The following is a 25,654-nucleotide window of genomic DNA, read 5'->3' on the forward strand; positions in this document are numbered from 1 at the left end:
TGTACTATTACAACTGAGGACCATTTATCTGTATGAGAAATAATAAGGTATTGTGGTTGGAGGTTTCAATTCTAAACCCTATGAAATATTTCTTTTTCTTGAGTTTAAATGAGCTATTCCATCAATGATGCAATTTTCAACCTTATGTGATGGACGCAGTGAACACTTTCTCCCTTAGGAATCTCCAAATTGAGAACACAGATATAATCCACCTGTTAAAATGTCAGTTCTTCAGAAAAACAATAGCCTTCCCTTCCCAACTTCATTCAATTATGTGTTTCATTGCAGAACGACAGCGAAGACGACAGCTTAGCTCAGTGCAAAGCCTCCTCCCACTGTCCCACACTATCTTGGAAGGACTTCTACATTTACATACTGTACAATTTTCCTCTCACAGTGATTATTAATAACATCTGCAAAGATAAAAAAAAATCTGAGCTCTCAGTATCAGGCAGAATGTGTTGTTGTGAAAGTGCTTCAATTTATTTCAGGTTTAAATAACATTATTTCCTTGGGTCAAATCCTAACCTTTTCACAAATCCCAACCTGAACTTGGTATAACAGAGGAAAACTTCCTTGAAAGAAAGAGGCTCTCCAAAAAACACAAAAAAAATTTGCAGACAAATTACTAGCAAATCCAGCAAGCAGTTTTAGAATCAATTTCTTTTAATTACCCTTCATTAAAAAAGCAAATTAAAGCTTTGCTGCCTTATTGTCTGATACTTCAGTACCAAAACCAGTGTAGTTAGACCATTGGAAAACATTTCCTTTACTTTTCAGAAGTGCCAAAACACCCAGTATGACAAAATAACTCCCTGTAGTGAGCTTTACAAGCTATCTGAATATAAATTTCTCTCTACTAACCATAAAAGGAAACTCCAGCTTTCAAAGAACACTCAGGGGAGTCAGCTGCTACAGACATTTCAATAGAAATGGTGGAGAAGTTCTGAAAAGCTGCTGGAACTTTTTCAGATGCTTGTAAAAACCTGGTATAAATCCTTACCCAAGACACATCAGCATGAAACATCCTACCTGGTATTAAACCATTAAAAAGATTATCTTCTGTCAACATCTTTCCAAAGAATGGCACCAAACAAGAATACATATTGAGGCTTTCAATCAGACAAAATGTATATTTATGTGTGTTAATCACATCTCTCACCTACAAAGATTTCTCCTCTAGCTAATATTCCAAACCTACAGAAAGAAGTTCTGCTCACCCAAGCGAAAATACAGCAACAGAGAAGCGTACTACTTTCGTACTTACAAAATCTTGTCGAATGTCATTGAAGTCCTTCCCATACTTCTCCAGTGCCTCTTCAAATAAACTAGCTTCTGATGCTGACCACTCTTCCATTTCATCTCTACACAAAACAGGCCCTCCAAGTGGCACTAGAACACTGATGGCACTGCTCAAATCATAGTTGTGTTTATGCAGAGTATCCATTGCATGAAACTATCAAGGAGAGAGTAAGAACTTGTTTAGACAGCAGCCCATTTCAGTTAATTCTAATTCAATGTGTTCTTGTCTATAAGCCATGCAAGAAGCCTCAAATAAGACTAAATCAAGAATCTATATTGATATTGTCATGGTTTTACCCGGGCTGAGAGCCGAGATCCACGCAGCTGCCTGCTCCTTAAAGGAAAAGAGCAGGGGAAGAGGGAAGGGGGGGTGAGAGGCAAGGGAAGGGAAAAGGAAGGGGCAAATAACCCCAAAACCAAGAAACTAAGAGGCCCGTGGGTTGGGATAAGGATAGTTTACTAAGATAACAGAAAGATACAATATAACAATGCTAACAGGACTTTAGAGCAAAAATATATGAAGCTGTTGATACACAATGCAGTTTCTCACCGAACCCACAGCTCAGGCTGTGCCACCCAGAGCCGTCCCGTCCCGGAACCCGACTGTCCCCCAAGAACCGCGCGTCCCGGAGCCACCCCTGTTCTCCCTCCCGTCAGCCCCCGATATCCTGGGCAGGACGTAATTGGCGTGGAATACTCTCTTTGGCCAGTCTGGGTCACCTGTCCTGGCTTCGCCCCTCCTTTCTCAAGAAGAGCTGAGAAAGTCCTTGACTGTCTGACAGCAACTAAAAACATCAGGGTGTTACCAGCACTGCTTTCATTTTAACCCTCAAACACAGCATTCCATCCGCTGCTACAAATGAAGTTAACTCCATCCTGACCGAAACCAGGACAGATATCATAGCTTATCTGCTGTAAAGAATAAGGAAAATAAATTATTACTTTATTTGGGAAAGGAAATGCCCTAATAAATCTTTATTAAAAATTACATTCGTTTATTAGTTCCTGCAAATTACTAGCAAACATTTCTAGAGAGTCTTTAGGTGGTAGAAACTGCTTCCAAATACCCAACACAGACAGCGGCACATACTGACTGAGGGGCCATTTCAATTAACACAAGTTCTAAATAGTAGCAAAAGAGTTGTTGAGACATCTGTGTGTTCAATATTGTCACTGCTGGGGAAGTCAGTCAGTTACTGTTTTCTTTATCACCATACTGAAAAAAAAGTGAGATTTTTGTTTCTGCTAAATTCTGCTGTTGGAGATGAGTAAATGACATCTCTCTGGTTACTCCACTTTCCTTCGTAAAAGAGGAAAACAGAAAAAGAAAAGATCACAGCATTGTGCTTTAGAGGTAACACTGAATGCTCGCATCACTAACCGATGAAGAGGAATACAAAAGGTAACCAACTATATCACAAAGCCACCTGCAGGGAAAACGAGCAACATCCACAAAGTCTTTCTAACTATGTGTCCCTAAAGACCCCCACAACTACACTATTTAATTGTTGTGCTGAAGGAGCTATTAGGCAAATTCACCATCCTTGAGAAAATCCTATGGCTAAAATGATGCATTCTAATATGTGAGAGAATGTCTAAAAATTCATAATGTTCACATTACAGGATGTACATTGAAACCACTTGTTTACTGCTCATCATTCAGGCAACAAATAAAGCAGGCTTAAGGATTGAACTCTTTCCAGTATACATGTTACCAAGTTTTAAATCTGTTTAAATTGCAGCCCTTGTGGAAAAGCAGTATGTACTGGCCATTTTCCAAGCAGCTGCTAAATCCGTTTCCAATCACCGATATTGACTTTCTTAAAAATGACAACACAAGTGAATAAATCAGGATATTGCTCTTGCCTTACATTAATTTTCCATCTATAATAAACATCTGATTCCATAAAGCTTTTTTTGATATTACTAAAGAAAACATCTGTAATGAACTCTGTGGTTAAGTACAGAAGACCACAGACACATCCCCACAATAGCACACAGGTTTACCAGCCTTCATCTGCAATCAAATTCCCACGTGGCACTGAGTAAACTGTGCCAGATAAAGCAGCCTGAAGACATTACTAGAGCCCAAGACAAGATGTCCTGCAGTACCTCCTTTTTATTTGCTTTACCCAACAATGAGAGTACTGCAAGAAAACTTCAACTAGTGGGTACTTGAGACCTAAGGAGCTGGAGGCTGGGAAGACCTGGCATTGCCTCTCCCAAGTAAGAGCTTGAAGGACAGAGGAGGAACCACCCTTCCCTAAGAAGTCTTGCCACCAGGGGAAAGGTATTAAACACATTTAAGCAGGTGAAGGAAGAAACTTATCTACTCAAAGACAAGGAAGGGCAGCATGGAGCTGGGAGGAAAGGGAATGACAGGGCATGCCGCAAACAAGCTGTAACACACAGTTCCCAGAACAGCTGCATTTTCAGTAATCAGTTAAATCAACTAGACTGAACTGCCTCCAACAAAGCACTCAAATGGGAAACAGAGTATGGATTCTATAATTCAATAAAATTTTAAGCATGTTTATCTTAGGAGCCACATATAGGCAAGTCTAATAAAATTCATTTAGAAGTTGTTCAAGATGCAAAGGAAAAACCTGTTAATCCTTCTCATTTTGAAAAGACACTGAAAACCAAATTTACTTCCCTACAGTGAAGTAGAATGTGCTCTTCTGAAGAAACCCACCACAAGAAACAAGTGATCCCATCAATCAACTTTGCTTTAATGGCTCTCACAGTGTGTGTACTATGCAGTCTTAAAGAATCTGAAGGAGGAAGACTTTATAGTTTCCTTCTTGTCTCAGATCAATTTTCATTATAAAATAAAACACTGCCTCCAAGAAAGACAGAAAGGCAACTTTCAGTTGGTTACTTGTCTCACAAGTCTTTATGACTGTAAGAAAAGAACATTTCCTATCATACAAGAAAGTAAACACATTGTTTTGTGTCTTTCAGTAGGGTTTACTAAAAGCACTGGTAGTTTTCCTGCCTTCTCATTACCTTCCCCATGTTTTCAAAATAAGGAAACCTGGAAGTAGCCTCTCATTTGCTGTTAAGCTGCAAGACCTCCCTAAAGCATACATTCACTGTGAAACTGCTCAAGTTTGTAACCTATGCATTTACTGTTGGGCTTTTTTTAGCATCAGTCTGTTTACAGTCAGCTCTAATTGAAACAACTAATTAGGAATACTGGAAAGCCACACATGTGGTACACAGAAACCCCACTTCAGGTGCAAGGGTTATCTGCCTTGCATTAAAAATACAGACAGTACAATTTTCTTAGTGTCATGCACCTAGATCCCTTTCCGAGCATAAACAAGATACACCATAAGTTCTGCAAATGTCTGTACTAACTTTAACTGCTGCTCAAAATATACTCCCAATTAACATGGGAATGTCTGAAAGAGTAATTATTATAATGATAAATACAACTTTTCTTAACTTAGAAGGAACTACAGTGCCAAAAAGTGAAAGAAAAGGGTTTTTAAAAGCTGAGGGGGTAGGAAAATGAGAACAGACAGACACAATAATTAAACCTGGGGTGGCTCCTCTGGTGCCTCATTATAAGATATGCCTTTCATTAAGTGAAATGGAACTTAATGGATCATTTGCAATGGAGAAACATTTATATGGCACTCAAACACTAAATGTATCCCTTTATTAGCAGCACTGCACATGTACTTTCAAACAAGAAGAAAACGCTATAAGGATGAATCTATTAATCACTGAATACTGTAAGAAGGATGCTTAATGTGTGCGATTTATGAGAAATTCCTACTCCAATGAAATCTTGATAAAATGAAAAATGTTTAAACTATTTTTGGTGGAAAAAACAAAGCATTTAACGTGAACAGAATCATGTTGGCAAGGTCATACTGGCAAGTGTGAAACTGAAAATGCATTCTGAGTATTACTGAAAATATTACATTTTGCCATTGCCTTCACTATGCTACCATAGCCTAAATCAGATTCCTGTTTAATAGCCTTTGAGTATACCACAAAATAGAAGAAATGAAATATTTTCTCTTAATACTAATTAACATATTTTATCTGGGATAGAAGAACAGCCCTACTGAATTAGATCAGTCATCCATCTAGCAGAGTTCTGTCTCTGACAGCAGCACCAAGGGATATTGCTTGGATAAAATATGCAAGTCTAACCACAGTCTGAAGTCAATTCCCATGTCATGCACCTTGGGAATTAGGACTAACAGAATTGTAGGATGATTTGGGTCAGAAAGGACCTCCAAGACCACTTAATTCCAACCCCCCTGCCATGGGTAGGGACACACTCCGCTAGCCCAGGTTGCCCAAAGCCCCATCCAACACTGCCAGGGAGGGGGGAGCCACAGCTTCCAGCCACTTTATAAGGCAGTACCTTAACTATTTCAAAACTGATTTGTTAGTTTCACGTGTTTCCTGGTTCAAGTATCACCTACCTGAGGAAGAGCATACCTGCTTCAGCCTTAGCTATCATCTTTCTGATTCTGTACACAAATTTGTGTATTTGGAAATCTAAGTCAAATTTGATTCCACGAAACAGTAAGATTTTTTTGTTGTTCTCAAGTAGTTTTTCTGGCATGCTTTTATTACTGTAGCATATGTTGTCATCTCAGCTAGTATGAACATATAGAGACAAAACTTTCAGCTGTTCATGTATCTTAAACTTTCTCTAAAAAATGCGGGTGCTTACTTCATTACAATGAATAACAAAGTAATGAAACATCCTAAGGCTATCTTAAGAAAATGCACTTCGAAGTTACTTACAAAGTTGAATTGCTAATAATTTATAAAGTTTACTGAATCACAAATACAGTAAGTACAAAACATTATCTAAACAATTTTTCCAACAGCTTTATTACCACATACTTTAAATCATACCATTCATCAGTTATACTGAATTGATCCCCATACAATGCATATTATCTGCTCTGCTGCACAAATAATCACATCTGAAGATATTATATTTCAATAGATTTCAGTTGAAGTCAAGTGATTTATGGTATGACTACAAGGGCAACGCCAACATGCTTACAGACCACACAGAGGGTATCTACAATACACTTTGGCACCTTACTCACAGGTATCTCAAAAAAACCCAGATAACCAGAGGACAGAGAATCTTGGAGTAACAGATACTGTTGAATCCACAGATGTAGAATAAATTGTAGGGTTTTTAAGGAGCCACCTTACCAGTGTGATGTCTCGGGAAGCAGCAGCTGCACTCATGTGTAAACTAGGCTGCCTGACAGAACTACTGCAGTCCAAAGCTCGAGCAAACGTGCCAACCGCACTACAACAGAAAAACAGTAGACAGTAAACGCATAGGAAGCTTTGGCCTCTTTGTTATTAGCAAACTCTACATCAAGAGCCTAGCAATAAAAGAGATAATTTTAAAAATGAATGTCACATACTGTTGCTCTTTAAGATTTCAGATCTTTGCTAACAAGGACAATTTAACAAAGACAAATCATCATGCACTGCAGTAAAAATTCTGACATTCCCCCCCCGCAAAGTGGCAACCTTTAACATATAACAACAGCACGGGAACAAAAGATATTAAAGAGAATTCTAATGTACCAATTTTTAATTAATTATGAGGTCAGGCTGGCTTTACAATTATGACTATTATTTTCAAAATTAAAAAGCCAAAATACTGATTTAAAAAGATATAATAGAATTAAAAAAGGGAGTTCACCTCCTGTTCCTATGAGGAAATTAGTAACATTTTATTTGCTTTATTAATGCATGTCCACTACTTCCATTAGTAAAGCAAAAAGAGCAAATTAGCCTAGTATTAGGTACCTCAAAATCCTTTTGTCACATGCTTTATGTAATAAGAAATACACCGATCTCTCAGTCTACTTAATAAAAGCATACCAACATTATTGAACTGGACAGTTTTTCTTCAAACTTCTACCTTTCTTTTGCACCTTTATACATAGCATTTGTTAGACTTACCAGAGCAACAAAAGACAAGGAATAGAAACAGAGCATTAGTGTGACAGTGCTGTTCTAATCTGCAAACTTTTCTTGGAAGCCCAACTCTGACATAGCATACACAGCGAAGGGAAAAATGACAAAGACTGGGCTCAACATATCATAGAGGAAAAGGGCAAAGATGTAGTGACACATGAGAAAGATCATTAATTAATCAAACAGATGCTGCTTCATTACCCTGAGATGTATAAATAACTCAGGATGCATTGCATCACTATGATACCAGGAGAATTGATTTGTTGCTGTTACGACATAAATCCTTCTACTCTGATTATTCCCCTAACATTTTACACAGCATTAGCTTCTGAACCAAAGGACTAGAGCCTTATTCAGCAGTTGTATTTCACACAAGTTCTAAGTGTAGGATTATACTAATGAACAGTGTCATTGACAGAGATCAACACAATGAAAGCAACACATTACAGTGTACTATAAACCCAATATTGAACAACAATTTCATGTGCACCAAGATTTTAACTCACTAAGGTATATTACTGATCATAGAGAAACTGATCATAGAGAAACATCTGACATATCATAAAGAAACATCTGATATTGCAATTTTGTCTCGAATCTCAAAACATTTAATTCTGAAGGCATGTTTTAGTACTCACTGCCAAAAACTTGCAAGACACAGTTAAGATTCAACAGCAGTGATTCACACACTCCAGATATTAACTGCTTAAACTGCTAAAGGCTGTGGAATAAATAAGTTCTATTCAAATTTGTTCCACAACCTTTGCTCCCTCTTTGCAGAGAGGGCAAACATGTGTGTGACAAGAACGTACACACATTCTATTTTCTTTTTTAAAAAGTCTGGCAGTACATAAGAGTGTTTGTCCGCAAATCGGTCCCAAGAATAAGGCTCAATCGTGACCACATTTCCTGATAGCCAGTCAACCCCTTTAAACATGCTGGCACTGGTAAGGGTTGTAGCTAAACAGTCTTTCCTGTAATCCTTCTGTTGCCACTGTTCAAACCAGTAAAGCAACATGCAGGGTGCATTTCCCTTCTGCTGCTACCTACCAGCTCATCTTCCTTTTGTGTAATTAACGCTATTTGCTTTTGACCAGATTTCTAAAATAAAACCAGAGTATGCTACAGAAATTACAGAGTGTGTCCTCACAAAGTACTTCCTTAACATATATCGCTGCCTTCAAAATTTCTAGGCTGACTTCAGAGCCCAAGGATAGGCGAATTATCAGCAGGTAAAGTCAAATTAAGGCACATTAAAAAACTAGGCTGATTCTGAGTGAGTGATTAAGAGGTAAGAACTGATGCACCAGTTGACATGGCTTTCAGTGCTGTGCCGAGTAGGAGAGAATCAAAGCCATCAGAGGAGCGATGTGTGGGACCGTGGGATACGTGAGTGCAAAACAAATAAGAACTACCACAAAATGTAGGCAGCATGCCATTTTGAGAGGTGGGGGCGGTGGGGGGGAAGACTGTGGAGAGGTGCGTGTCTATCTACATCTTGAGATCAATGTAACTTTCTGATCACCTTTCCCTGGAAATTTTTGAAAACCAGTGAATCTTCCAGACAACTAAAGTAAGCATAGAAACCCTAGAGTACTTTGTTGTGTGAATAGTGACTAGTCTCAAAACTTGACCGTGACATACAGCAGTCTGCATAATCTAGCTGTGCAATCCAAATCCAACATAGACTTTAAATATCATTAAAATACCTTACTTTCTATGTTCTTCCATTTAGCATACAGGTATGAGGAACGTATTGATACAAAGATGAAACGTTTCCTTTGTCATTTTTCCTTGTACATTTTTTTTCCTAGCAATAGCACCAAAGAACTACTTAAAAAAATGTTAAAAAAACCACCCAAATAACCAATGCCTATTTCCAGTAGGCACACTATTGTCTTTACCTATTAAACCGACACAGGCTGAACAGTCAGACCCTAGCTACTCATTTTTTCATTTAAGCACTCTTCAAAATAAAGTTCCATTAAGTTGGTAGAATCAAAAACCGTAACTGTAAATATTTAATTAAAACTATATTTAATACAATAACAACAATAAACTCATACAACCAAAAAAATATGCTCAGCAAGCTAGCCACAAATAGTTTTTCAGCAAGTAATTAAAATACTGAGACTTCAAACAGAAACCAACAGTCCTCATGTCTCCCAAAAAAAGCTAAAGCCAAAAGGCACACAGACAGCGACTGGTGGCAGAGAGATGAACAAAAATGGTAAGCAACTGGTGCTATCAGCAGAGAGATCACTCTTTGCACAAGACGTATCAGCAAGTAGGTATAAGAGGCTCAGACCAAAATTAGCTTAATTAGGTGTTCCTTGCTTTAATTATCTTAGAAGACCAGAACCAAGAATGTTCTCTCAAGGACTTATAACAGCGATTTCCGCTGACAACCGTACCAACACAAAGCAAATCAAGATAATCTGCTGCTTGGATATAAGACTATGGAATAAATCCATGAATTCAGCAAAACTCAACAGTATCTATGACCAAAAAACCCCTCACCTCACCCTATCAGTGAACTCTTTAGGGATGAAGTAGCTCATGATGATTTTGCTGTGCCTATGTACCCTACAAAATGTCACGTTAGGCTTTCAACACAAAATACATTGTTCCAAATTTCTTATAACTCAAGCCCAAGACATTAAAGGAAGTAATTGCACAATTTTTTGCATAAGATTAGTATTAGCGGTAGCCAATGAAATTATGAAGCAGCCAAAGCAAGAGACTATCATCACACATTTCTAAAGATTGAAACATTCATCAGTTATTAGTTCTTGGTAAGGGCTGTTATTTACCAAAGAAAATCTGGAACTGCTGCAATTACACATCAGGATAAAAACTGTGACTAGACTCTGCGGTAGCAACAGTAGTCTGGCATCGAATCAGATCCATAAAGCTCGGGATCCAGGCCAGTAACTGCCTATTTTCTTCTACCTTGTATTCTAAAAATCTAGCTGAGACAGAGATCCTTCTTAATCTGAGGATGTTTATTTTAAAAGGGTTTCCTTTTATATATTGTTTCTGTGATTTAAGGTGAGTAGTGAGCATACTCTGGACAAAAGTTCTTCGCTGTGAGGGTGGTGAGACACTGGAACAGGTTGCCCAGAGAGGTGGTGGAGGTCCCATCCCTGTAGATATTCAAGATCAGGCTTGACAGGGCTCTGAGCAACCTGATCTAGTTAAAGGTGTCCCTGCTTACTGCAGGGGGGTTGGACTAGATGGCCTTTAAAGGTCCCTTCCAACCGAATGCATACTGTGATTCCATTAAAACTGTTTGAAATCAACCAATTCTGCACATACTGAACCTGCAAATTCACTTTTCCTCACATATCTGTAGACTAATGAATGAAATCTACACCTCACCTCAGTTAACGGCTTTGAGGAAAATAATTAAGTGGATCTTCAGTGGTTTCCTGATCATTAGGAAAGCTTTTTGTTTTCCTTATTATTACATCAATGTTTCCCTTCGCTGTGAGCTGGAAACAGTCCTAGAAGATGACCTCTTAGACTACTATCAATAATAGCATCTTAGAAACAGCTAATTAATATCTGATTGCTCCTTAAGAGAGTCTTGTGATACTTGAAATCTTGGAAAGAATCAAAAAAACCCACTGAGTGCAGAGATACGTCACCAGCGCAATATTAAAATACCCAAGATTTTTACTGCTGGATAATACAAAATCTGATATGAAGAACATGTTCGTAGTAAAATGATGCTGTTCCAGGAGACACATTTTCTGTGCATTTCTAAGTAACTGTCTGTAAAGTGCTATGCTTCATTATTATAACTACAGGTTTTTAGAGTGCAAAGGGAGATGACAGGATAAACATGGAAAATCACCTGCCACTACTCCGTCGAGAGACTCACAAAGTTAGGGTTGAGGCTGGCAGTACATACAGTGTCCCCTGAGGGCCACACCTAACCTTCAGTTTCATTACTAAATGAACAGAAAGGGAACGTATGTGCAATCTTTATTATTGAGCACAAATAACATCCGATACATGCAAGTAGTTTAATTCGCAGGATATGATTTCATACATCATCTGTACTCTGTGCTGCCACTTCAGTCACAGAGGAGATTTACAAATACCCCCACCCAAAGAAGGTCCATGAAAATGCAGGTGCAGAATTTTTTTTCTTTATAATGCAATACATCAAAATTCATTAAAAAGAGATGCTAAGAGGAATTCAGGCCCACGTCTGCATTAGTTCTTTTCAAATAAATTTGGTCAAGAAGAAATACAGTAACACAAAACGCCCAAAGGAATCCATTTATTGGCCAAGCATGACAGCCAGCCAGAAGCACAGTATTTCTGATACTCTTCGTAAACCTGATACAAACCTATTTTTCTGTTTTAGTGCCAAATCATCTGCCTAGCAATATATGCTGTGATTTACCTTGCTAGTAAACACCTAGATTTGCTAGCGCAGCACTGGCATCAAGATTTTTCACCATCTTTACTGCATAATTTTATGTTGTGATTCAGCCATTAAATTTCATTATCTCTTTAATGAACACCATTTCCTTTTACTTCTCACCACCTAAAGGGAATCCAGAAGCATGCCGACACTCAAGTTTTCAAACCAGTGACTTTTATGTATTTATCTTCATTGATGAGCTTTGGGAGTTCTCTACTGCCATTGACTACACAGAATTATCTTGTAACAACAGAGTATTATTATTTGAGCACACTTTTAAATATCTTCACTTATTGTTCTCTGTTGACGAGTGTATTTTTTTCCTCAATATGATGAAACACACATTGCTAGTTAAAGCTGCTTTGTGTTCCCCTCCTTACTGTAAGAAAGTAGTGTGACAAATAAGACTCCATATACCTTGAGCATTTATAACTAAATCAACAGCAGCCAACAGAAAATGAATATAATCGCAGTCTTAAGAGAAAAAGGAATAGTGGTACCAACACAGGAAGGATCAAGCTCTAGTTCAAAATTACTAACACATAATTTTCTATTCTTCTGTTATTTTACACCAAAAAATCAGCGGGCATTCAAATGAACAAAAACATATTTGCCAGAAGTGTGTAATGCCATTTTAATTTCAAAGAAATGGAAGGACAAAAATTGAAGGTAGAGATATAATTCTTTATGACTATTTTAATTAGTGTTCAAAACTCCATTTTAGTTAGAAATAAGGTGAGACTACAAATGTCTGAACAGTAGCATGATTTAGAGATATGAACATAGTCTTCTGGAAGGAATATAAGATAGTTCTTTTATGCTGTTTCATCTAAGCAAAATATTTCACTGCATCATAAATGGAACTAGAATGTACCAAAAACTTATCACGTAATGAATGATAAACCAAATCAGCAGACAAAAAGAAAATTAAGAAAAGGAAAATTACGGAGAAAAAAAAAATTAAAAAAGCTCAGAAAAGGTCCTGAGTACCTGTCCAGACTCTCAATTCCTACCACATGGCCAGGACCATTTTTCACCGCTTGACAAATTAAGAAAAGCAGCAGGACTACAGTGTTAAACATACAATAGGGAAGTTTCTATTTCCTCATACCATGCAATTTGGGATAGAGTTAGAACATGAGTTCTCACAAGGAAATAAAATATTCCTTGTACATTAGGAGTGACTGATGCTGATGACTGGAAAAAAGAGTACATCTACATCAGTGTTTTACTTCAAAGTAGGAATAGAGTTACAAAGGAATTGTTCCCACCATCTTTACTCAGTGCACTTCAACCAACATCAAAAGCTATCTTGTAGCACACAAACGGGATGTCTGTTAAGTTAAACAACAGTTCCTCATACTCATAGATATGTAGTTCACAGGACCTGATTACAGCTAGCCTAGAAATAGAACAGCTCAAAATATGCACAGTGTGGGTGCTGGGTCCTGAACACCAAACATTTCAGTTCTACAAATCCACTTCTACAGGGCTGTAACTGTTTGCCAGCATGCACAGATCTAAACTGCTGTTGCAGCTTCTCACATCCTGTTCTTTGAAACCTGCAGCCACAAAAGAAAGGTTGCCAATATAGTTGGCAGAACAGAAAGCAGTTAATGAAGCTGTTTATTTGAATGGTGTAGAAAAAAGGTGTTGGAACTTTCACTGCCAGAGTATAAATGCCAGTGTTTTACCCAAAGAACAGCTCAAAATCAGAATACGTTTAGTCTGATGCCTCAAAGCTTCTAACAGATCATCTGCTAGTTTAAGCAAGAGCCCTCATCCAAATGATGTTTCAGTGGTAGTAGTAATACAGTACTTTCAAGACTTGTAAATCCAGAAACAAGCCAAGACTACTCAGGGAGCTCAAGGTTAAAGATTTTTCCTGCTTGAGTACTCTTGGGCTTTTTTTTCAAGATCTCCATAGATTTTTCTGACACCGCTTCCCTTTGATTTCTGGGCATGATAGACATATTCTTCTGCTTTTACAGCCAGGAGATCATTGCACACTAGGGTTTAGTGACAGGTCCAGACTGACCAAGAATATGAACCTAGAAAAAAAGACCTCTCCCACCTGAGACAGTAAACAATTCTAAGACTGGCAAAGCTACATGCTTGAGGCCAAATATGAATGTTCTTGTGAACAGACAACACAAATAGAGAAAGAGTGCATTGAAACACCTTCTAAATAACCAACAAAGCATGCTTGCTTCTAGGATTGAGAAAGTTAAAGCCTATAAGGGCAAGAGAACTCTTCCTTCAACAGAGCAGACTGAAAAAATTGAGAAGAAATGCTCCATGCCTTTAACACACCATGTGAAAAGGACCATGTGAAAATGCTTTTAAAATTTCAAATGCAAATAGTATACACAGGCTTAACTACAATCATGTACAGGAATGCAGTTAGGAAAAAGTTTTTATTCTCAAAATTTCAAATTTGCAAAACTGAACACAGCTTCCAGGGACCAGAGAAATACTACGCTCAGTGGAATCACAGCAGGCAGAGCCAGTCAACCCACAGCAGTGCTACCACCCAAGTCTGTAAGCATGGTTTACCAGATCGTAATACCAACTCCACTGTTACACAAAAGCAGCTTTTAATGGTCCAGTATGATGAAAGCCTTTACACGCAAGCACACAACTTACTGAATTTAAAGCTGCCACAACCATCATGCGAGAACTGTTTCTCCAGAAATTGGTGAAAATCTGTTGCAGAAGCACTTAATTGCAACAGAAATGTCATCTCGCATGTTGTGGATACAAGTAGATAGGAGCTTGGAAATAGTTTCTGTCAGTTCAAAAGCAGCCTAAAAATATAAATGGAGTTTTGTGGAAGAACATCAACGAAGTGGTACTCAACTAACATCTGGTTACAGGTGGCGATTAGTGACTGCTTACCATAGTGTCCTGGATAGCTACAATTAGTCAGCTATGATCAAGACCCATTCCATCCGTAATAGTAATTTATCAATTTCTAAATACAGTCTTGGTCAGGGCACAGCATTGGACAAGCTATCTTAAATAAGGAAAGCATATTTTTCTGTAAAATTGTCATTTATTCACTGTCACTTCCCAGCAGACTGCTTATTTGAACACTCCTCTGGGAACATTTTCAGCTTACCGTACACCATTTCAGCTACCCAGAGGGGCTGCAAAATGGGGAGGGAGGTGAGAAGGCAATGAATGAACTTTTCAAAAACTTAAAAAAGCATATAATATTCATACAGATGGTATTTTTAAGGCACCCCACAACAGTCTACCCATATCTATCCAAGCATTTTACTGCTGGTGATAGAAGTAGTTCTGCTTTCTGTGTTCTGTTCTGTGGAACATCTACCAGGCACTGCGGTGATCTGAACAGATACATTTTCATTTCCATATACTTCTGGCTCACCTGGAAATTCAACAGGGGAAGGCATTTTTTTGCTGTTATATAGAAAGTATACAGTACTACAGGGTGGGAGAGAACGAAGAAACTCAGGCGGATCAGCATATGAACTGTAAAGCAATAAATTAACAGCCCATTTCACTGTACACAAAATGGAAAACATAAAGCAACTTTTATTTCCTTCCTGAAATGCTTTGTTCAAAGGGACAAAGAAAAAAGAACAGAAACTGGAAACAACGGAAAAGGATTATCTGCCTAAGAAGATTTGAGACTATGCTCTACAACCAGGCTACAGAAACACAGGAGATGGATTGATTCAGGATAAAATCCCTACATTAGCTGTGATTAACAGTTCTCTGACTTCATTAGAACAGTACCTTTGTACTACATCTGTACGTACAAATTAAGTGACAGGTAAAACATGCTGCATGTTATGAATGTAGAGCTGTCTTTCAGTAAGAAGCTTAATATATAGAATTTTCAAGTTGTTTGGGCTTTTTTAAATAAATTATTTTTTAAAGGTATTTATGAGTTCCAAAGGCTTTGATGTTCCTCTCATAAATCTACATAATCATATGTTAATTTATATATTGAACTGCCCAGATTTTTTTCACTAATGAAATGCGTAACTTCAAAACATTTATTTCATCATTCATTCAAAATAATTGCACTGCACGTTATCCAGCTTATATGCAAATTGGGCAAGTTCTGTATCCATTTCATTTAGTTACCATTTTATTTCTACTCTTAACTTCATATCACACTATGAGATTCCAAGTACTATGGTGCAAGGCTAAAATATTAGCACTGAAATCTTGTTTCATTTACTCTGAGGGGAAAATAGACCTATGTGTACATTTAGAGTATCATTCTACTATAACCTGAAATACAGGCTGTGTAGCATTACTCCAAAACTCACTCTCTTTTTTCTCTTCTGTATTGGTAGATTCAATAAATATGCAGAAGATTATGGTTAGATTTTTTTCTTTTAGCTAACTGTGGGAAAGAGAAGGGCTCACAAAATGGCAAACAAATTGAGTAACACGATATAGGGGAATAAATAGTCAGTACAAAAAGGAAAAGTAATTTTTTTTTATTAGAGGATTTTAATCTTACCGTGCTACAACTAAAAACTGGTCAATCTGACGGTCAGTAAGGGGGCTATCTGGATCCCATACTTTTACTTCCAGCTTTGCCTGCTCTCTGTCATCTAATTCTCCTGTCAAAAGGTAGATGGGACAAAACACTTATTACTTAAAATGCTTTTCTCTATGTATTTCTTGTACTATGCTTAAAAGACATTGTACATTTTTGTTTAAACACACACAGAGCACTTAAAAATTAGCAGTTATTCATTTAAATTCAGTAACACAGCATCAGTAAAATAAATATCTTCCCTTAACATCAGCATTTCAATTTAAAAAGGCATTCTTAGGAAGTGAGTATCAAAGAACTTTAATAAAATGCAATTACAAACTTGAAACCATAACCTAAGTAACCAGTGTTTTCTTTAAATTGCTTCTCATCTATACCAAAAGTTATTTTCACTGAAGCCATGTCAAAATTGATTTTACACTTAACCAGCTTTAGCAATTAAATTCTAACCAATTTGTATTCTATGCACCCAAAACAAAAATCATTATGAAAATGCTGTCTACTACATTTAATTATGATTTCACCTCTTGCTCTCAGCCACTATATTATCAGTATTGTTAACATAAATCACACTATTAAAACCGCAGGGTATGTTGACTAGTTATATCATCTTATAAAATAACATATAAGGCTACAGTGCAAGAAAGTTTCTATATACAACATCGTGATTTCCCAACTCTGAACAGAGCAGTTTGTCTACAGGCACACGGTAGTTTCCAAAGTTTAATTTGCCCTTTATCTTAATTATTAAAGCAGTACAGCAGGGACATGGTTGAATCACCTTTCCCGGATGTGTTTAAAAAAAAAGGGTAGATGAGGTACTTAGGGATAAGGTTTAGCATAGGATGAGATTAGTTGGACTTGATGATCTTTAAAGGTCTTTCCCAACCTTGTGATGCTGTGATTTGTACTGCTCAGAAGGAAAGTGAAGCACAAAGAGGCTACAATGATTCACGTTCATAGGGAAGCCTAAGTCTTGGCTTGGCTACTACACCAGTAACTTCCACCACAAAATGAGAAACAGTAGAGAGGCTGATGAAGCAGGCAATATACATACTCCACTAGTACGAGAAGATTTACCAGTGTAAGGTGTGAAACACATTTAGGGCCACAACAGATTAGAATAATTGTCTTTCCTTGTTCTTCCTCCAGTGAATATGGAAAAATCCTCCATTGTTTACAGGCATTTGACCAAAAAGTAACAACCTGTTCTTAAATACAGACATTCCATTTCCTTTGAAAAATATAGGTTGTGTAGGTACCTTTGAGCACACAGACCACAACAGTGAACTGTGTTATTTAGTATGGCTTAATGAAAACAGTTCAAACATGCACAGTATTGCCAAGACATAAAATAACCTGTACACTTAACAGTCTGGAAGCAGACTGCAAACCAAACACTGGCTTTTCTGAAATCTGATCATGTACAGCAAGTTTCACTAGCACATTAATTCTGGAAGGAAATGAAAAGGTGGTGCTTATTTATCCCTACCAAATACACAAGTTAGAACTGCACCATGATGTCTGGCTAATTTCACTGTCACATTCTCAGAAAAATACATTACATTCTTCTGATAAGCAGGCAATAAAGAATTGTCTGCCTAATGGGACTTATGCTTCTGCTTAATCTAATTCACATCAAATAGTGGAGATAAACTTAATTTCTGGCAATCTTGGTTAGGATTTTAGGTCAATAAAATTATTCAATGGACTACACACTTGTCAATACATTCATTTTTTTCCTCCTGTGACAGATACATTGTGGATGATGCTTTACCTTTTACAAATTATCTCTGAGCACATGGCATGGCTTAACCCCAGCCAGCAGCTAAGCATCACGCAGCTGTTTGCTCACCGCCTCCCCCCTACAAGGAGATGGGGAGATGAACAGGGGAAAAATCCCAAACCAACAACTGGTGGGTCGAGATAAATACCGTTTAATATGGTAACAAAGAGAAAAATAGTAGTAAAAACAATAATGGTAATTAATAATGGTAATTAATAATGAAACAAGTGATGCACAAATGCAACTGATCACCACACGCAGAAGAAACAACGAAAGAATAAAAACCCTACACATCCTACTTCTGTGAGAGATCATTAAAAAACTGTTACTACAAAATGTTGTCCTGACTGTTAGTAAAGGGCAATCTAAAATACTGCCAAACAATATTCTGCAATGGCAGAATAAAACATAAAAAACATAAATGGGGTAAGATCATTGGAATACATATACCAAAAGAATCAATACACATAATGCAATATTTGCAATATTAAATATTAGTGCAACAATGGTAGACAGGTTTCCAGAAGATATGTGGTCTCTGCCACACTGCACTTAAATTCTTCATTCCTCATTTTCCACTTAAATGGCAGGATATTATCACTTAAACAGGAAGAAAAGTAACCTAAACAGATCAAATCATGGACGCAGTGAAGCAACGCTGTAGAAATCTTTGAGAAGTTGATTTCAGGAATAAAAAAATTGTTTACTTCCTTTGATTGTGCTGAGAGACTCAGTATACAAAGATCACATAAGATAAACAGGTCTTCTTTACAGAGGTCATCTTATTCAAATTACTAATTCTAAAAAAAACCCTTCTGTTGTCTTTGAGCTGTGTGGCCTCAGTTAGTAATACCTGTAGCTTATATTATAGGATTTTTTTAATGTGGCAGACCCCTTTAAAACTAGGATACAATTTCTCTAACACCTCTACATTTATCTTTTATGGTGCTGCACTTGACACAGAACTACAAAACATTCAAACTGAACGGGTATCAAAGTTGCAGTGTAAGGAGTGAATGCTACGGCACCTTCCAGGGCACAAACTGAACAGGGGAGTTTAACTTTTGACGTTCTCAGTGTTGCATCTGAGAAGGTTCTCAGGTTCTGTTTTACAAGTGTTACCGTCCCTCACCACCACTACCAGACCAATTACGGCTTCCGAGAAGTGCTAGGCTAGTTTTTGAACAGCTGGTGTAACATACGAGTATATCCAATTTATTTTCAGTGCTGCTTATAATGTTATTATAGCAAATCTAATCCTGAAGATTAATTTTACTGGAAAACAATAGATGGCCAGAAATATGCCTGGTTTTCTCTTCATCAATCATTCGATGTCTTCTCATTATTCTCTTCTAATAAAAACTTTTTTTCCTTAAAAAAAAAAAAAAGCTCCACATTTCAATCATTTTAAACACAGGAAAGCATGATGTGCCCTCCCAAAAAACAAATGTAAGAAAAATTTTACAAAACAAAAGAAAACCAAATACAACTTTTAACTGAAGGCAATTAACATGAATTACAAGAAATTAAAGATTTACTTAAGTCTTTTAGACTTCACTTCCCGCAGATAAATACACTCAAGGCAATTAGGACATTAGATTGATTCAGCATGATTGTATGTTCTTTTTGTAACACATTAAACTGAAAGAAAATAACTTGGAATATGAACTATGAACATTTTCTTTGAGTACAATTCTTATAATTTTACAGATATTTAGCAATGCTACAATACTGCATCTTTTTTAGAAACTGAAATATGAAGTCTATACAACGGGGTATTTTAAAAATGTTTTTCAGAGAAACAATCCCAATTCCATTTCTAATGATTAAAAGTGATTCTGTGATTAAACAGCTGATGAGGTATCTGACTGAAAAATAGCCAGGAGGACAGTTTTTAGAGATGCCACTTGTCAGGTTCAATGTCTTATTTTTGCACAGTTTGCACTGTTTTTCAAAACATCTTTTCATCTTCCTTTTCAAAGGGTAATTCAGCAGTCACTTGAAATCAAACTTAACAGACTAAACACCTGCAGCGCTCAGCTTTCTGAATGAATCCATCTTTCAAGACACACAAAACAGGTACCAGCTTCCAGATCGTTAATCACAGAAAATCTGTAGTTTTAATTTTTTGGTCACAGGAAGAAGGCAGACATAGCCATGGACATAGCCATGCCAACAACCACAAGGTTCCTCCTATTACTGACATTTAATTCAGGGCTTAATGCAATCCCTTAAAATCATCTAGGAGTTTTGACTCTGCATTAATTACTCAGACACACGAGACACCTATGCACATAAAAACAAAGCCCTTTACAGATACTTAATATTCTTTAAACTTGGCATACACCTAAGTAGTAAATTCAGTGACTTCATCTTTGTGCTTCAGTTTTATACCTGTGAAACACAACTATCTCTTAGCTACACTGCAAGAACACAGAAGAGAGATCCTTGTCAGTCCTCAGCCTCCCATTGCTCAGTTCCGCATGCAAGGCAGTGACATTGCTGTTACTGGAACACAGGATCAGATTTAGGAGATAGAACATTTAGCAGATTTTTGTCAGAACTGTTGGGCAGTATACTAACTGCAGGTAATCCTGAATGCCTTTCTGAACATAGCTTCATGTGCTACCTAACACTGTAAAAACAGGCAATTAATCACTGAAAATGAGCTTTCAATTCATGAACCACCTTCTCATGCTGCTATTTAGACTGCTTGTCTGCAAACTTCTCCTCTGGCTTACAGATGAGAAAAATAGCATCACATTGGATCTTCTCATACCGTTCCAGACATTAAACCTGTCTGTCTACAGTAAAATCTTGAGCTTTCTCCTTTAATAAAAAGTTCATTAGTTCCCCTCTAAAACACTCAGCGTATTCATTCTGCATAAAATAAATTATACATTCACACATAGAGGTTAATTATCACAAAACATCACACAGCTTTTGAAAAACAACTGATGGGGAGGGCGGCATGTACAGCTTAACTGAGAAAGCCAGTTACAAAACGTTAAAGTAACTGTCAGTGGGAAAATAAGTTATACATGAGACACAGGAGGAAAGACATCTTTCAGACAGATGTACAAACTTCACCTACTGACACTTAATGAGTTTCACTCTGCATAAACTGAATTCACAGTAAACAGCTAGCTGACTGTTGATCTTGACTAAAAGAATTTACAATCCTTCTCACTATAAAAGCTCTGCAGCCATAGAATTCTTAGTACTTTGTTTTATTTTTGTGATTCTTACCAGTATTGATAATCAAAGATCATCCAGGAAAAAAGCTGAAAAACGTATCCTCAACTCTGCAAAAACTGAGTTATGTGCACATAATTTCTCTGATTCAAGTAACACTAGAAAGCTTTCATTATTTTAAAAGTCTAGGCAAAATGAAAATTATCTGTTTACCTTTCCATTGCAGATCCCCCCGCGCCCCTAACTTGCCTGACAGATATAAATCCATAATTTCAATTAACCATTCAGATAAGTTGCTTATTTACACAAATCTTATGGAGAAGCTTGATTTATGAACATAATGCATGTACGAAGACTAGAAATTAAAAACAGTCTATATAAAAACTACACGTATAGAGACTATAAGTGAAAGATATCATGGGATACAAGCCCATTATCTGGCAGATAATGCACTTCAAACTGCTACCAAGCATTTCCTAAGCCAATAAAACACACATAGTCCAATCACCCCCATCCCCTAGAGCTCCAGCCTGTTAAAAAAAAATCATTTTTTACTTAGAAAGAAATCTGGTTTGAATTAAACTGCCTCCGACTCCAATGAGGTCTCCCGGTGCTCAGTCTTGCAGTGCTTGTAAATCAACCACTGAAGATGAGAAGACAAGACCTCACAAAAAGCTCAAAACCGCTTTAATTCATCACGTCCTAAATTCCTAGAAATAAATGGGAAAAAATTACAATCAGGCTCAGAATAAACCTAACTGTAACCACATAATAATGACAAACTTTCCATAATGATGCATCTCAGGCTTGATGGGGCTCTGAGCAACTTAACCTAGTGAAGTTGTCCCTGCTACTGCAGGGGAGTTGGACTAGATGACCTTTAAAAGTCCCTTCCAACCTAAAACATTCTATGATTCTATGAATGGCTGGCTTACAGGAACAGAAAGTGCTGGACAAAAAAAGGGAGTAAGGCTGCCTCTTTCCCAAACCCCTGTAGAACAGGATGCAAAAAAGGAACTCCCACAGATCAGAGAAGATGGAGGCATAATGTCCTAACATCACGTCATTCCTCACTTTACAGTCCTTACATTAAATCACATTTAGGTAGAATCCCCACTGTTACAGAAATGAAATAATAGAAAGTCCTTCTTTTTTAGCTTTTTTATGGCCATTCTAAAGGTAACGACCTAAATTAATCTATTGCATAAAGCTAAAAGGTCACCTTCAGTTCAAAGGCAAGGGCAAGAATTCAACTAATGAAAAGAATTCCAAATTCACTTTGTAATTGGCTTCTTGTACTCTGTTGGTATCTGTGAATAAAGCTGTACTATGTAACTTGCACCAAGATTCCCTCCCCCTCACCTTCTTGTTAAATTAATTTTTTGGTTTGGTAGTCTGTGGTCTAGAATCTATTCCAATCTGAATACAGAAAGATTGCAATTTCTGAATTTCTGTAATACCAACATGGGAGGTAATTTTTCAGGAAAGCACAGTGAAAATGGTTCTGTGTATAAGTAACAACAGTACCACACTCCATATGAATATTTACAATATCAAGAATACTTGTTTTGGAAAGAGGGATACTACAATGCACAGACTTTGTATCCTTAAAAAAACTCAACAACCCACAGCATTAATTTAAAATGAAATTTCTAGTCCTGAATTTTTTTTACATAAACTTCCTGCTATTATTATGCAAGTTCCCTTTGACTGCAATATTCTAAAGATAAACAGGGCTACTCATCTGCATAAATTTAAACAAAACATATAATTTAGAGGGTTTTTTTTTTTAAGGATGAAGTGTATTTTGACTTATTCAAGTGTAAAAACCATATTTCATCCACATCTGGTACTTGTTTTTCATTTTGTACAGAATAAACTTTAAAGAAACCCAGACTTAAAACAGCAATGGACACAAAAACGTTAACTTACAATAAGTCCATTTAGGCAAAGTTACTGAGGTAGAAAAAAAACAGCAAAGCCAATTAAACCCTAAGATGCTGCTGCTTGCAAGGCGATTTGAGGGCTCTCTGCGGTACATTATTTGGGATAATAAGCACATGCACAGCATACAATAAATAACTGTATCCTTCATAAGCCTGACTACCTGACAGAACTCATTTAGCATGTGAACAATCTCAGCCAAGGCTCCACAGCTATTATTAATAAAGAAATCCTTCCGACAGCAATCATGCACAACCTGCCACGCTGACAATGCAGCACAGCCCATGCCTAGGTCTCCTCAGGAAGCTGAAGACAGCAGGGGAAATCACAGCTCTCCTGTTGTGATGACTCCAACTCCAACTGACTTCAAGTACAAAGCACAAGGCTTGAGAAAGCTAGACTTACTTTTATATTTCAGGGCAGAGACAGGGATTAAAAAAAAAAACCATTGTAACAGTTCCCAAGCAGAACAACCTGAACAGCTTTCCTCAACTGAGAGTTTTACAAGGTGTAACTGCCAAACAGCACAATTTCCAACTCTTCTAATGTTCACTTGACTGTTGCCACAGTAGTTGTGAATTATCTGAAAACCGAAGCTCAAATTTCCATTAACACATTATATAAGAATACTGCAAGTATAGTAAGTCTACAACTTAATCCATGTAACTGCTTGTTTGATCAAAACCTAAAAACACACACAATACCTCAATGAATTATACCAAAAGGCAACAAACATTCTCCAATAACATTACTGAATACACTTCATAAACCACTATGTTTTATAATGCAAAGCTTCCAAATATGTTATTGAGCTTATGCAGTATATGGGGGCTGCAACCCTAGCAACGGATTTCCCTTGCATCTGGCAAGGTCAGGCAGAAGTAAATGATGCCTCTACCAAGATCAGGCACAAAGAGGCCATTTACATGTGCTTTATTTAATTTATAGTAAAACCGACAAAAAAAGTCTACAAAACATGCATTTAATTGCCCAGCACTTAAATCAATTTAGGTCCTTAGTAGAGAGACTGGGAAGATTGACGTTAAAGATATCATAATCCTATTAGAATTTTACAGTAACAATATAGTAGTGAGTATTTTACTATTTGAGATGATCATGAACTTGACAGTTAATTACAAAAAAAATCTCCACTGAGCTTAGTAACAAGAAAAAAACCTGCAAATCAGACAAGTGACTAGCATATTTAAATTTGTTAACCCTCAAGAAAAACCTTCCATTTAGAAGGTATAGAAAAAATTTTCATGTTTATTCAAAATGAAAAGTGCAACCACCAGAAACTCCATTTGAGAAAAAAACTATCTGAATTCAAATTAACAGAGGTTTTATTCTGATATATTTATTGAGATTCATCTTATCTAACTTTAAACATACCCTGGTACCTTTTAAATACCCATCTTCAGCTGACATGAAGCAAGTCTCAGCAACGTTCTACTCTGACCATAAAGGTCTTACTGGATCAGAACAATCACCCCTTTTCTGTCTTGCATTCTATTCCAATTTCAACAACTAGGAACTCCTGAATCTGCTTGCTGTATCTTTTGTTCCAGGTATTCCTTTGGAAAACTTCATTAAAATACAGAGTCATCATCTTTTAGGAGAATCAATTGCCTTCAAAAACCATAGAATGGTTTGGGTTGGAAGGGACCTCAAATACCACCTAGTTCCAACCCCCCTGACACAGGCAGGGACACCCTCCAGTAGCCCACGTTGCCCAAAGCCCCATCCAATTTGGCCTTGAACACTGCTAGGAAGGGGGCAGCCACAGGTCCTCTGGGCAGCCTGTGCCAGGGCCTCATCACCCTCACAGGGAGGAATTTCTTCCTAATGTCTAATCTACCTGTCTTCAGCTTAAACCCATTACCCCTTGTCCTGCTACTATATGCCCTTGTAAACAGTCCCTTTTTCAGCTTTCCTGTAGGCCCCCTATAAATGCTGAAAGGCTGCTCAAAGGTCTTGCCAGAGCCTTCTCTTCTGCAGGCTGAAAAAGCCCAACTTTCTCAGACTGCCTCCATATAATCATCTTTGTGACCCTCCTTTGGCCTCAGTCCAACAGCTCTAAGTCAATCTAGTATTGGAGACCCCTGAGTTGGATGCATTACTCCAGGGGGGGTCTCACAAAAGCAGAGCCCAGGATGCAGCTGGCTTTCTGGGCTGCAGGTGCACACTGCTGTGTCACGTTGGGCTTTTCATCCACAGACATCCTGAAGTCCTTCTCCTCAGAACTGTTCTCAGTTTATTCTCCACTTCGCTGTATTTATGCTTGGGATTGCCCTGACCCATGGGTAGGACCTTGCAACATGGCCTTGTTGAACTCCATGAGGTTCAAACAGGCCCACTACCCAAGCCTGTCAAGGTCCCTCTAGATGGCATCCCTTCCCTCCAGCATGTTGACTGCACCACACAATGTGATGTTAACAAACTTGCTGAGGGTGTTCTTAAT

General features: G+C 37.5%; 1 protein-coding gene across 1 annotated transcript in view; it reads right to left on the reverse strand.

Annotated features, from left to right (window-relative positions):
- The window catches only part of MTA3 (metastasis associated 1 family member 3), a gene marked incomplete at both ends in the record, with an annotated part of 133,409 nt that overhangs the window by 66,435 nt on the left and 41,320 nt on the right, over positions 1–25,654 (reverse strand). Inside the window, 3 exons of the mRNA XM_084262065.1 lie at positions 1,268–1,456; positions 6,505–6,604; positions 16,230–16,332. Coding sequence (XP_084118191.1) covers positions 1,268–1,456; positions 6,505–6,604; positions 16,230–16,332 — 392 coding nt within the window. The remainder of the gene's footprint in view (positions 1–1,267; positions 1,457–6,504; positions 6,605–16,229; positions 16,333–25,654) is intronic.

Source organism: Gallinula chloropus (assembly GCF_964237585.1).
Source record: "Gallinula chloropus genome assembly, chromosome: 3".
Classification (NCBI taxonomy): Eukaryota; Metazoa; Chordata; class Aves; order Gruiformes; family Rallidae; genus Gallinula; species Gallinula chloropus.